This window comes from Serpula lacrymans, assembly GCF_000218685.1.
Source record: "Serpula lacrymans var. lacrymans S7.9 unplaced genomic scaffold SERLAscaffold_5, whole genome shotgun sequence".
NCBI lineage: Eukaryota > Fungi > Basidiomycota > Agaricomycetes > Boletales > Serpulaceae > Serpula > Serpula lacrymans.
Window position 1 is genome coordinate 965,199 of NW_006763294.1, and position 14,050 is coordinate 979,248.

The window sequence follows — 14,050 nt, forward strand, 5'->3', positions numbered from 1 at the left end:
CATGATAAGGAGTAGTAAAATGCAGTCTTGCTTTCAATTGCTTGTTTTCAAGTTAACGGTATACAGTAAACCTTAGAATGGCATTAGGGTTAGGTGTTAGATCTTCTGAAATCCAAGTTATCTTCACTCCTTCTGTGTTGCAAAGTTGTATCGATATTCCTAATCTTTTGTAGACCAAAATCATTTTTCTATGAGAAACCTTACACTTTCTGGGACGTCAGTGTTTCCTATACCTGAGGCCAACGTATCCGGTATCGCAATCGATCTCGACCAAAATGCAATTTTTGTTGTATCCGAACTATCAAACCAGGACGCAGAAGTAGAAGTGAATGTATGGAAGATATCTAGTGATGATGCTATTGCTTCGGATGAGGTATGTGCATGCAATGTCCAATGAGCCCCTGCTCGTAAAGGAGCCAATATTCAGTCGACTTCGTCGTCGTTTCTGCGCTAGTCAAGGAATATAGCTAATATCGTTCCAATCATATCAGCTACCTACTCCCGAAATGATTTCCACGACGAGGACAACCTCTTCCTCGTATAGTGCTCTACCTCAAGTAGTTTCTTTCAAAGCATTGCCAGAGGCCAATTGTCTATCACTTGTCATGCGTGGTGGTGACATCATTGTAATTCCGCTGGATGAAGATAACTCGACAGTAAGCGATTATAATTTAAGTGCAGAACTCTAAACAAACTGTCTTCGATTGTATCCAGCCCGATGTAGTAGGAGGCGTAGATTCTGGCATTCTGGCTGCATCGTGGAGCCCCGACGACTCGTTGCTTGTCCTGGTAACAGGTATGTGTAACTGTTGTGGTTATTGAAATATAAAAAGTGTTGATTACATTCAGGTGAGGAGAAGCTCATTCTGATGACATCGACGTTCGACGTGCTATCCGAGTCAGTGCTGCAGAGCTCCGAATTTGGTGAAGGTATTAGAGAAGTCTCAAGTGTATTCTCCTCCTGATATATCTAACCACTCGTTTTTAAATTCACCAGATGCTCCTATTAACGTTGGTTGGGGTTCCAAGCAGACTCAGTTTCATGGATCCCTCGGGAAAAAAGCTGCTCAAGCAAATCCATCCATAGCTATTGGGTCAAGCCCAGACGACGATTCAGCTCCTCACATCAGCTGGCGGGGAGATGGCGCTTACTTTGTTGTCTCCGCGTTGTCTTCTGGTATCCATAGTGATATGGCGCATAGAACTCTTCGCGTGTTCGATCGTCAAGCAGTTTTGCAGTCAACATCTGAAGCTGTAGCAGGATTAGAGCACCCTGTGTCCTGGAGACCATCAGGCAACGTTATAGCAAGCACACAAAGATTTGGATTTCCGGGAGGTGGAGCCGGAAAACGTGAAAGGCATGACATAGTATTCTTCGAAAGAAATGGGTTAAGGCACGGTGAATTTGGACTACGCCGAACAGAGAACCGTGCGCAGGATTCAGATCGGTGGGACTATAAAGTCAAAGAGATACATTGGAGCCCTGATTCTAACGTTCTTGCCATATGGATTACGGAAGACCAAGGAGATATTTGTTCGTTCAACTGAATTCCTTATTTCGAATTATTCATCGTCTTTGACTCCACTGCTTAGTGCAACTTTGGACAATGGGGAATTATCATTGGTATGACCCCGCTTCCTAATATCACATATATGGGGCTGAGATCATTGCTGCTATGACCAAGGTACTTCAAACAGGAAATATCTGCACCGAAGTTATCCTCTTCCAAGCCTGGTCGCTTTACTTCTGTCTGCTGGCACCCTGAGAAGGCTCTTACTCTGATATTGACAACACATTGTAAGGCCTATGCTTTATGTGTCATCGTCATCGTCATTCTCAATGTGTTTTCAGCCCAGGTTCTTCAAAGAAGTTATAACTGGGAGACATGTGCTTCCCAAATCAGGCCCCCAAAGGACACTGGCTCAGTCGCAGTAGTCGACGGAGGTACGGCATATATTTAGTATGATCAAGGACAAACTGATGATAATTTGGTGGACTGTAGATAAAGTGTTACTAACACCTTTTCGATCTCAGAATGTCCCGCCACCTATGTCTTCTTATCAGCTGTCCCTAAACGGAGCACCTAGCTCGTCGACAAGAAACCGCGTGCCTGTTCATCTGGCGTTTTCAAACGAGAGAGATGTGCTAGCGGCACTATGGGAATCGGGCTATATAGAATTATGGAACCTGCATACACGCATTGGACCGAGTTCAGGAAAAATCATGGAACCAGTCAGAATCTGGTCCGGATCTGCTCAGAACGGTTTAGATTGGACAGGCAGGCAGATCGTTATCAAGGACATGAAGGATTCTTCACGTTCCGATATCGCACAAGTTACAATATTAGGATCTGCCGCTGTAGGACCCGATCAACTCTTTGTGGTTGAGGTCCATCTAGGGGAAGGTTCCACTTCTATAGGAAACTACAAGGTCGCTACGCTTGGTCGAAATGGTCGATTGGTAATTTCATCTGATATCTTAGCTTGGCAAGATCCTGGTGGGAAAGTTTATGAAGGTAAGGGACTGAGCCGAGCTTTCTTTTCTTTTCTAACTAGCATGATTAAGTTGTCTATCAAGAAGGGTTGGTTCCACTTCACTGCAGCTTCGGAGAGTTTTGTTTTTCCTCTCGTGCAGTGGCCGTATCTCATGGTGAAGGGGAAAACACACAATCACTATTACTTTTCGTTGGCCTCTCCTCTACTGGGAAACTTTACGTTTCTGGGAAAGATACACAAACACATGTTGTGTCGAATAACGCCAATTCTTTTACTTTAGCCTCAGGATTCGTGATTTATACGACTACCAGCCATGAAGCATATTTTGCGCCCTTGTCAAAACTCGCTTCACAATTTCATGATCCCGCGGACGCTGCTGGTACTACCCGAGATTCTGTCGATGACTGGGAGAAACGCAGAGTCGAAAGAGGGTCTCGCATAGTCACTGCCGTATCAAGTAACATGAGTCTGGTTTTACAAATGCCGAGGGGCAATCTGGAGACCATCAATCCAAGGCCTCTTGTCACGGAGGTTGTGAAACAAGATTTGGATGCGTAAGTCGACGTTACTATTCGTGTTTCTTTTTTTTGACGTTGTTTGAAGCGGCAATTATCGAAAGGCTTTTCTTGCTTGTAGAAAGCATCGGATAGACCTAAGTTTCATTGTAGAACATGATCAGGAAGCTTTTATGAGGCGACTATCCTCCTTCGTGAAGCAGGTTGACGAAGTGGACTATATCAACCTCTTCTTAACCAGTCTTGGGTAAGTTTCACGTTGATCGTCAACGTATCCGCTATATGTGCGTTTTTACAGGAGGAGTCATTTGCCTGTTGAAGATATCTCTGCCTCATGTGATGCAATTCGTGTAGAGCTGGAGAGAGTCGACCTAACTAAATATATAAACTCGATCTTGACTGCATACGTGGTGAAAAGTCCACCCGATCATGAAGCCGGGCTGGCTTTGCTCCTTCGTTTGCGAGGTAGGACCTTCTTGTTCTGTGTAGATATGATATTCATCTGTTCCCTATCCAGATGCAGAGCCGAATATAGTGGAAGATGCTGTGAAGTATATCATCTTTCTTGTTGATGCTGATCAACTCTTCAACGCGGCCCTTGGCATGTACGACTTTTCGTTAGTACTTATGGTTGCACAACATGCACAGAAAGTGAGTGAGGAACGTATACGGTTGTATCTCCACTTCTGACGATATTTGATGCAGGATCCTCGAGAATATTTGCCATTCCTACGTGATCTTAAAGCTTTAACGAAGTACTACCAGCGGTTCAAGATCGATGATCATCTAAGACGGTATTCAAAAGCTCTGCGCGACCTCAGTCTCGCAGGTAAATTTGGTTACCAACCATAATTTGAATTGTCGACTAAAATATGGTTGATTTCTGTCACAGAGTCAGCTCATTTTGAGGAGGCCATGGAGTATGTAGAAAGGCATCAACTTTATGAAGAAGCACTCGCAGTTTGGACAGAATCTGAAAATCGCAACGTATGTTATTTCCCCTTCCATTCTTGAGCCGTTTTTGACATGAAGGCACAGCGAGTACTATGCATCTATGGGAACTGGCTGTTTGATAGACGAGAGTTTCGCCAGGCTGCTTTAGGTAGCTAACTCATCCATCCTCCATAACGTACAATGCGTATTAACCTTTGAACACTCATAATAGTTTTCATTGAGGCTTGCGAACCGCTTAAAGCAATGGTCGCTCATGAAAGGGCCCTGCAATGGCAGGAACTTTTCGAGCTAGCCTCACGAGAAAAGGTACAAGAAGACGAATTACAAGGCATGGCATATCGTGTTGCCGGTACGTTACAGAGCTCTGGAAACACCTGACTGCTTAACCTTTTAATACTTTCGTAGAGGAGCTGACATCGAAAAAGCGTCACGCGGAGGCCGCGCGTGTATTGTTGGACTATTCCAAGGATGTGCGGCAGGCCGTCATTGCCCTCGTGAACGGAAACGAGTTCTCGGAAGCACGTCGGATAGTAAGTCGTGACAAATTTAATGCAGTGTAAATCTAAGATTGTGCCAGATAACCGTTCACTCCATGCCAGAACTGGTTGATGATATAGTCCTTCCGGGTGCCTTAGAAAGCAAGTCTCAATATACGGAGGATATATCAGAAATGCGTGAGCAATTAAGAAAGCAAGTTTCAAGATTGCAAGAATTGCGAGTCAAAAAGGTTGAAGAACCAGGTAATTGGCAGTCACATCAACAGAACCATAGTTGGCCTAAATTTCCTTGTTTCCTGTAGATGCCTTTTATGGGACAGAAGATGCAAATCTGCATAATGTCGATACCATGACAGATGTGTCTATGCCACTTACGGCATTCACGAGGTATACTGTAGCGCCAACTACTACCTCGAAAGCTTCAAAGTGAGCCTTTTGTTTAATCATCCAATAGTGTTTTACGAACTATATAAAATAGGCGGAGCTCAAGGTCTAAGAGGAAGATGGAACGTAAAGTAGGATCTGGGCGAAAGGGGACCGTCGACGAGGAGGAATATCTTCTAAAGTCCATCGCCAAGCTCGTGACAAGGTGTAATATGACTCAAGGTGAGAAGTGCGGCTGTGGATGGAAGAACTTATGCTTACACTTTATTGTCCTGTTCACGTAGGGGATGTCTCCAAGCTCTTGCCTCATTTGCTCCATCTTTCAAACGAACATCGGACGGAAGGCAAAGAGCTACAGGATGATATGGGCAAATTCCAGGTAGAACTACGGAATGCGGTTGAGGAGGTTTGGACCAGACCCGGAGAAAATGCAGAACCGAACCCCGACGATACATGGGCAGCGAGGATGCAGAAAAAAGAGGGGGAAAGGCTGACAGATCCTATTGAGCGGGTTGTAAAGCCAGAGATGTCCCTACCCGATTGGGGTTTGAGACTACTTCAACTTCAAATAGACAAAACGTCATGAACTTCAACGCCTGTAAAGTAGTAAAATTTCTTTGTATCAGTTGATTCACGGCAGTATTGTTCTAATTGCTATAATATTGCATTTATAACCGTACGTTCGAGGTAGAAAATTGACGAGAACGACACGATTACATCATGTATGCCTGGTGTGGCACAGAATTCGAAGATAGGTAGAGGCGACTATCACCCCTATTATACATTATAGGTACAAAAAATTGATACAACTTGAGTTGCGGACAAAGTACATCACTTTTGATGGAACTCGGAATGGACAGGACTTCAATACAGTGCGGACAGCACAGAAGGGGATAGCTAACCAACATTGACACACAAAGGTATAGTGGAGATAGTACGCCGGGATGGGTATAGATAGATGAAGATAAATAATAATATGTGAGGGGTGATTGTGAGGACGACAAAGTACTGCCCTGGGAGGTATAGAAATGAGCTATGGATGAGAACGGATGATGAACAGAATATGGCGCCCACCACAAAGTTACATGGGCGGTATAATGATATGATGATAAATAAGCGTGAGTGCAAGTCAGTAGGTCGGTTAGTATCACTAGGCTCGGTGCATATGCCGCCGTTCGTCCTCTTCAAGATCTACCAAATCTGCGTGCATGTAATAGCACATGACAGGAGTAATTGAGTAGCTGAAATATAAGCCTTAATAGAGTACCCTGCTCACCAATGGGTGATGTAAACGTTCGAACCTAAGATAGATTTGCTTATGTGAGCAATGTAAGTTGACAACCAGAGTTACATCAACACGTACATATGGATGCAAGTTAGACGGCGAGGCATTGCCCTCCTGCTGTGCACGAGATACCCACCCCCGTGATTGGTGGTCGAACACATAGGGCGTTTCAGAGTAAGGTATCTCCTGCACAGCCGCGTCGTGCAGATTCCACATGCGTACATGGGGATGCTCGTCGTACGAATGGGGGTCCTCGAGCTCGTATTCGGGCGTCGCCTCGTGTGGATCCTCAGACGAGAGTGAAGGCGAGCGCGAGATGGGCATGGGTTGATCGGGAGTGAGGGGAGCGGAGTGGGGGGTGGCTTTTGGGGAGGAGGGGGTGTGTCTGTGATGCAGGGATGGGGGTGGCGCGTTGTCCAGGGCTGCGGAAGAGGCTTTGATGACTTCTTCCTGAGGCTGAGCTTTTGCGGTGTATCCTAGTTCGTGTGTCAATGAACGAGGGAAGAAGATCTGGGGATAGAAGCTAGAGTTAGATATGCGTGGGGAGGAATATGGTGGCTCGAAAAGCGCACGAGAAGTGTTATGGCTGAAGACACGAAACACCCAATGCCGCCCATCGCTAGTAAGAAATCTGCCGTTTCACAAGTCAGTACAGAGAACCAGTGTGTCCATTGACCAAGTGCATACCTGACCAAAACCTGAACAAGAAATCGGCAATGAATGAGTACACTAATGAGTGAGTATTTATAGGGTACTAACGAGTTTCTGTTGACGTTGTGATTTCCTTGCACTCCATCCAATGCGAGGACAAATAGTGGGAGAGTAAACAAAAAGCGAAATATGACGCGTCCCAGCTAATGTGATAATGTTCTAACTTGGCATCCAATACAACAGAATCAGCGCTTACGTTGAGCTGGTAAAACATAACGAGCCGAATGACAACGTCCGGCTCCGCGCCATCATCCTTTATTCGACGGACGAAGAGTGGAAACCGAGCGAGGACATAAAGAAATAAGAGCGTTGTTGAAGTTGAAGCCGACGAGCCGACGAGAAAAATCCACGCTTGACACTGCCGAGAGTTCAATAGTGAGTTTCACTGTAAAGAGCGAAAAGATGAATCATCGGGGCATTACCATGTCGAGATTTCTCCGAGATACAAGCGTGGTCAATGGCATTCCTAGGATCGCAACTACGCTGCCTGCAAGGAGGATCAACATAAGACTGAGAAAAGCTGAAAAGCCAGTCTCCACCTGTATACCATAGCTTGAACTCCCAGCTATCAAACCACTCGCGTTTCTTGGGGCCTTGATGTAAAAGGAAGAGCCAAAAAGTCAATTCTGTGAACGTGGGTGAGTATGTGGGAAATTCTTTCTCCGTCTGTCGAGGGATCTGTACCTTCCAGGTGAGTTATCCTATCAGTCTCACGGTAAGATGGAGCTACTAGTGACGCGAATACGAAAATAGATATGCTTACAGCTCAAACGCCCATGCGATGCTAAATACGAAGTAAAGCGGCAATATCCATCTTTCGTTGACCTTGTCGTAAAACTCGGTCGGTTTTGGAATAACTAACGGAAATGATTAGAAATGGAAAGGAGATTAGAAGGAGATAAATTAAACGTACTTTGGCCGTGCGGTGCGATAACATAGCCTGCCAGTGGGTCGAACAAATGTCAAGACGGGCCAGAGCCCAGAGAGAAGAAGAGCGAGATACCTTCTTTATATTTGATAATGGTGAACGCTATGCTGAAGATAACGAGTAATGGGAGAGTCGCCAGATAAGAATACTGGGTGTGGGAGAACAAGGTGGACTTGGTATAATTGTGAATAGGTCATACGAAAATTCAGCTCACTGTCATGACCCGTTTGAAAGCGCCGGGTTGACGACCAGAGTTCCATTTGAGACAGTTGAAACGATCATAGCTCCAGATGTGAAAGACGAGGAAACATAGGAACTGCGTGAAAGACATATGTCAGTTCGCATCACGGCGCCTCGCTGGAGAAAATGCGTAAGCTTACGAGACTAGAAAGTATGGACCAGAGAAGAAATGCGGTGGGTGATCCGTTGCTCATGAAAAAGACAAGACCAAGATGCGAATGTTATGAGGTTTCTGAGAGCACGAAAGGCTGTAGGGTTGGACCAGACAGGGATGAGTGGGTATATAAGTAGTAGCTATAGCGCTACGAATCAAGCTACGAATATTCCTGGATCCTGCGAAGCTCCTTACCCCGGACCTTTTCCCCAGGCACCGTCTCTTTTCGGCACAATCCCCACAAAATCTCCCCACCGCTTTCCTTTTCGGGACAGAAATCGACACAGATTGCACCCGAAAAACACCACAACTTGGTGCAAGAACGCTTTTGGATGCAAGACCTGTCTCGAGGCCAGCACCCCGGCGTTTAAAGAACCATTGCATGTTTCATATCCGTTCATACCTTCATATGGCCATTCGAGACCACGGTCCAGATACCAGTGTCGTTGCAGCCTTGTTCGTGGGCTGCGTTTTCAGAGTTCAATCGGTTGAAAAAAAAAAAAAAGTAAAGTTTGAACATGATCTAAGCCGAGCTGATTTCGATCGCCAGTCAGACCGGTGACCTACTTATACCTGGATTATATCATCGTTGATTCTGTTGCGAGGTAACCTGATTAACTGGATATGGACAGAACAAAGAGACTTTTGGGGGGAAAGACCGTATATGGTCCAATTCTCTTCCAGTTAGACTGGGCTCAGAAAGCACATTTGCCACAAAGGGATCATCATGGATCGTGCAGCATTGGTCCAGGTGAGTCTGTTTCGTGTCAGATGTCAGACCAGTGCCTTTCGTTCGCTGACTGTGGTTTCGTTGATATGATTTTGTGCTATGTATTTCTATCATGGTTTCCCTTTTCAGCCAAGATGAATACAACCGTACACGGATCCGATCTTTGGGTTTGTCCAACCAAAAGGCTTCCATATCTCAAGCTTCAAGCTTCAAGGTCCGAATAAGGTCCAGGCAACTTCGCTTTTTTGCCCGCCGTGCAATGATCAGACTGTCCATGTTTCCTCCAAGTTGGGTCTTAAGGGCGAGAGGGTGGTCGGTGCCTCCCTCTTCAAGCTAAAACCTCGTCTACCCTTACTCCTCAGCCTTTCCGTATTCTCAATTATCTTTCAGTTTTTTCAAGTGTTTTCGAATACGTTCTGAGCTACAGTATCATTCCGGCCCAGTTACCACTCCTTTATCATGGATATGTGCATTGAAGACTGTTCGTGAAATCGCCGAGTATTCCGAGTGTCATGGAACCCGCCTTTTGACTGGATTGTTTCAAGCATCGACCACTTCGATTGGATCGTAACTAGGAAACCTGTTCATATCACAAGTCGTTGGGAATGACAGCAGCCAAGTTACTGCCTTTGCTGTACTGACGTTGATGCGATACGAAACTCTCACAGACAGCTTACCCTGGTCCAAAGTTTTGAATGACCGTAACCTGTCTCTACATGTGCCTCATTTCCCCGAGGCTATGTGTATTTTTCAACTGTGCGTGCTATAATTTTAGAGAATTGTTTATGGAGACGAAAGCACAGCCTGTTGCAAGTTCTGAGGTATGTTGGGATACACTATTTCTGTCAAGGCGTTCCTTCGATATCAGGAATTGAAGACGTCTTGATATCACGGTCTAAAACACTATATTTGCGCGCGCTAAGTGAGTTTATGTCATCGCCTTGATTCAGGTCTAAATGTACTTTAACAGCTGCTGGGGATGGCGTCCAAATATTTCCAGGATAGGCGTCTGTTGATTCGGTCTTCCTGCCGTGGACACTGCTCTTTCATCGAACTTGGTTGCCTCAGCCTACCTGCTGTCATGCCTCTCAACCCAAGGACTACGTATCACCATCAAAAGGGCACTGCAGTCAATATTTGTTCTCATCTGGCGTCCTAACATGCGACTTTTCCTGAGCAATTGATCCAGTCCTACCTCATGCTTTCGACTAATCATGCACTAGCACGCTTGTTGTCCAAGTCTGCTCTGCCAATTTCTTTTTCGAAGGACACGCCATCGTCTCGAGGGACATATGCAGTAATCCGTCGAGACGGCAAACCCGCATCCATGGTCCTCATGGACTCGGCATGGTCTGTCGTTACACATTTTTCCCACCAGAGGCGCGATATCAAACTCCCGTGGCGGACTGCTTTGTTGCAGCTTGACGTGTTTTACTGTATGTTTTGGTGCTGGTGCTTCACGGATGACGTCAAATAACGCTGAAGCGGGGACCAAAGGTGAACCAGGGAATTTGTGGACCGCCCTCCGAGGGGACGTCGGACGGAACCGACATGACCTGGGGTGACTCGGGCTATCTTATCAGCGATAGGCGATGGTGTCCATATAGGGCATGTGCATAGAAAGTAAGGCTACGAATACAGAGAATGCAAGGCTACGAGTACAGAGGATGCAGACTAAGTGTACTACAATGCATGTATATATGTGACCTGGACTAGAATGGATAATGCAAGTAAGACAATGGTGTGCACAGACCCGAACAGCTGAGGAGGCGAGTGGGTGGGTGAGGCCGGAGTCGGGGTGGCCGGGGCCCTGCTGAACTGGGGCATTTTTTTGGCAATTGTCCCACGGCTTGTTGCACCCGTCCTTCGTCCTTCCCTACAGGACAGACAACTCTTCATTCCAGCCCAGATCGCTATCCAAGGCGGACGGGTCAGTGTTCCTTAGACAGCCCGACAAAAAGTCGCCCTTCACTTGTTCTTCGCCTGCTGGCAGGTCATTTTTGACGACCACCACGCGCGACAAATCCCAGCTCTTCATAAAATAATCTCTTCATCGAAATTCGTACGTCGCTTTCTAATCCAAGCCACTTTTTTTTTTTTTTTTTCATTTTTTTTTTTTCACGATTTTTCCGCCCATATCTTATCTGTTTTCTCATCGTCTCCAACGTCGTCCGCACCAGAATGAGCAAAGCTTCATCTGCTTCTACATCAAAGATCCCGTCGCAGTCAGCCTGGGCAAAGGGCCCGCCGCAGACATCATCTTCAGTCTCTTCGCCGCGCTCGCTATCTCCCGCTCCAATTAATGCTGCATCTCCGATAAGCGCGACTCACTCCCGTAGACCGTCTAATCTCGGTCAGGGTGTGAACATAAAAGAAGGCGTAAGTGTGCCTCGGGGCAATGTTGGCTCGGTAAGACAAGGTGTGTGCCGTCGAGGCATCTTTTCATATCTCCCTTACCTCCACCCTTGCTTATTTCGCCCCTCTTCAAGGCTCTGCAGTTACCTTCGGTTCAATAGACGATGTTTCTGCCCCAATCTCGTCTTCGCCGGCCGCCGCACCTGCCGTCAAAACCGAAAGCATAAAGTCTTTTGGATCCGTAGCTGCTACGAGTAACCAAACCAATGGCAAATCGCCTTCTTCCATCTCGGCATCGGCGCCGTCAAAACAGTCATCGAGGTCCGCATCAATTTCATCGATTCCTTCTACCGCTACTATGACCTCCGCCGCATCCTCCTCTACCGCTGCCTCCACGACTACTTCAAAACCCGCCATATCCAAAATGGACGTTCGCAAGCTTTTCCAAAATCCTAGCTCCTCGCCAGCACCGTCTCAGTCCACGTCTGACACTTCCTCACCCTCCACGCGTCCCTCAAGTCTCCCTCCTCCCCACCACCAGCCTCCTCAAACATCTTCATCCCAGCATCAACCGCCACCACCGGCACAGTCTTCTCAGTTTGGTGCTCACCCGTATCCCTCGTATGGGCCACCAAATGGACTGCGGCCCCAGCAAAATGGCGTTGGACCAAACAATGCTCCTCGCTCACCTGTGTACCCACGGGCGATGGCCAATGGGTCGGCAGGTGGTCCTCCACGTCCAAATGGTCCCGGGGCTCCACCCATTCCTGCGAGTCCAAGACTGGCTACTCATGCTATTCATCCACATCAAGGTCAGCCGTCGGGTCTGCCTCAAGGTCAAATGCCAATGCAGTGGAATTATTATGTTAGTTATTTAGTCCAATTCACCGCGGTTGTATGTTGTTACCAGTATCTGACATTTGAGATATTTTTGTAGTACATGCAACAAGACCCATACGCTACCGCTCCTTATCCTGGCTGGGGATACGCTATGCAACCTCACCCTATACAACAACATCCTCAACATCCTCACCCTCCTCCTGGACCTCCTAACGGCTTGCCAATGTCACCTCGCAATCAACCTCCACCCCTTCCTGGTACACCCACCATGGGCCATGCTGTACCTAATCCTGTTCACAGTCCACATCCCACGCCTTCACACCAACCGTCAAACAGCATAAGCGGGCTTTCATCACCTCCACCTACCCCATCAACCGCAACAGGACCTGGTGGGCGGAGTTTGAACACGAATGCCAGCGCATTTGTGCCTGGCACACGCACGTCGAAGGTCACCATCAAAAGTCAGGATGGCACGGAGCTAAATTTGGAAGCGCTGAAAAAGCAAAGTCCTGTGCCGCCTGGCTCACCTGGTGGAGCTGCTAATAGACGTTCTATTCGGATAGAGAGTGAGGAGTCTAAGAAGAAGCGTCTAGATGAGCAGAAAGAGAAGGAACGTCTCAAGAAGGACACGGAGGACAGGCTAAGGAGGGAACAAGAGGAACGGAAGAGGAAGGAGGAGGATGAGCGACGGAAAGCGGAGGAGGACATTGCAAGGAAGAAGAAAGAGGAAGAAGATGAGCGGCTACGATTAGAAAATGAGGAGAAGGAACGCCTGAGGAAAGAGAAGGAAGAAGAGGAGCGGATACGAAAAGAAGAGGAAGAGAAGGAGAAACAGCGCATCGCGGACGAGAAGCAGGCTGAGGAGGAACGTGTTAAGAAAGAGGCAGAGGAAGAGGCAGAGCGCCTCAAGAAGGAGGAAGCTCTTCAGCAAGAGCAAGCTCGACTTGAGGAACAAGAGGCTGAGGATGTGGTTGAAACCGCTAAACCCATGGAAAGCCCGGTGGAAATCGAGGACGGTGAGATAGCAGAGGAGGTTTCTGAACCACCTGTGAATGGTGACAATGAGGTTAAGCTGTCTAAGAAGGAGGCTTTACGGATAGATACTTCTACGATGTCGCCACCTACTGATGTCAGACGCCGACCTGGTCCTCTTGATCTTACTGGCTCGAAGAAAGACATCCCTCCTCCCCTGCCTTCAGCAATCGCCACTGCTCGCGTAATCGAAGATCTCGGCCAGATCCAATACCCAGATGGCATCAAAAGTCCCAAGGTGGAGCTCAATGTTGGTGCAAAGGATGGCAAATTCAGGTAAATACGATCCATTACATCTTGATTGCTTTGGCTGATGTTTCGTTGCTTCTCAAGGTACGATCGCGATTTCCTCTTGCAGTTCATGTCTCTATGTCGGGAGAAGCCAGACATGCTTCCACCTCTTGATGCAATTGGTATCGAGCCTCTTGATCAAGCCTCATTCGCTATGGCTCGCGGCGGTTCCGGACGTCACCGACAAGCTTCGGGTGCTATGACTCCTGGTGGATCCATGCGCCAGAGCGCTGTTGGCCTTGGTATTGGCTTTGGTGGTAAACCTACAGCTGGTGGTTCGTTCCCTTCAATGGGCAACTTCGCCACCCCTAGCAGTAGGCTCACCAGTGAAGAGCGATTTGCAATGGCTTCGGGCGCTCGCTCGGCTTCTGTTGGCAGTGGGCCTGCTGGGTTGCAGTTCCGTCCTCCCATGACTCGATCGCCAAGTCAAGGTGGGCCCGGGCATCCTGTTGGTAGCAATCGCACACGCAGTAAACGAGGAGAGAAGAGAAATGATGCGAACAAGGTCCCAGGACACCAGGGTCAGGGCCAGGGATACGGTACGCCTATGCTTGGTTCGGGCTTGAGTGGCCTTCCCCTCGAACCTGTTGCGCCTTTGGAATTGTCTGCCAACCGTTGGGTTGCTGGAAGCACATCAC

General features: G+C 47.5%; 2 protein-coding genes across 2 annotated transcripts; one reads left to right on the forward strand and one right to left on the reverse strand.

The window, feature by feature from the left end:
* Positions 1-136: 136 nt before the first annotated feature.
* SERLADRAFT_414439 (Elongator complex protein 1) lies at positions 137-5,520 on the forward strand (the record flags this gene model as incomplete). Its single annotated transcript, XM_007316485.1, has 22 exons — positions 137-373; positions 492-656; positions 715-796; positions 850-930; positions 998-1,534; positions 1,594-1,624; positions 1,686-1,798; positions 1,853-1,945; positions 2,004-2,516; positions 2,777-3,050; positions 3,100-3,258; positions 3,310-3,476; positions 3,529-3,662; positions 3,717-3,840; positions 3,904-3,998; positions 4,050-4,113; positions 4,177-4,314; positions 4,371-4,495; positions 4,543-4,705; positions 4,765-4,888; positions 4,941-5,068; positions 5,131-5,520. The coding sequence occupies 22 exons, from the start codon at positions 191-193 to the stop codon at positions 5,430-5,432; spliced, it is 3,795 nt and encodes a 1,264-aa protein (XP_007316547.1).
* A 476-nt stretch (positions 5,521-5,996) lies between these two features.
* SERLADRAFT_436189 (uncharacterized protein) lies at positions 5,997-8,101 on the reverse strand (the record flags this gene model as incomplete). Its single annotated transcript, XM_007316486.1, has 12 exons — positions 5,997-6,046; positions 6,123-6,147; positions 6,210-6,641; positions 6,704-6,762; positions 6,819-6,829; positions 6,891-6,985; positions 7,039-7,200; positions 7,265-7,325; positions 7,606-7,699; positions 7,756-7,782; positions 7,846-7,942; positions 7,985-8,101. The coding sequence occupies 12 exons, from the start codon at positions 8,099-8,101 to the stop codon at positions 5,997-5,999; spliced, it is 1,230 nt and encodes a 409-aa protein (XP_007316548.1).
* Between the last annotated feature and the right edge of the window lie 5,949 nt (positions 8,102-14,050).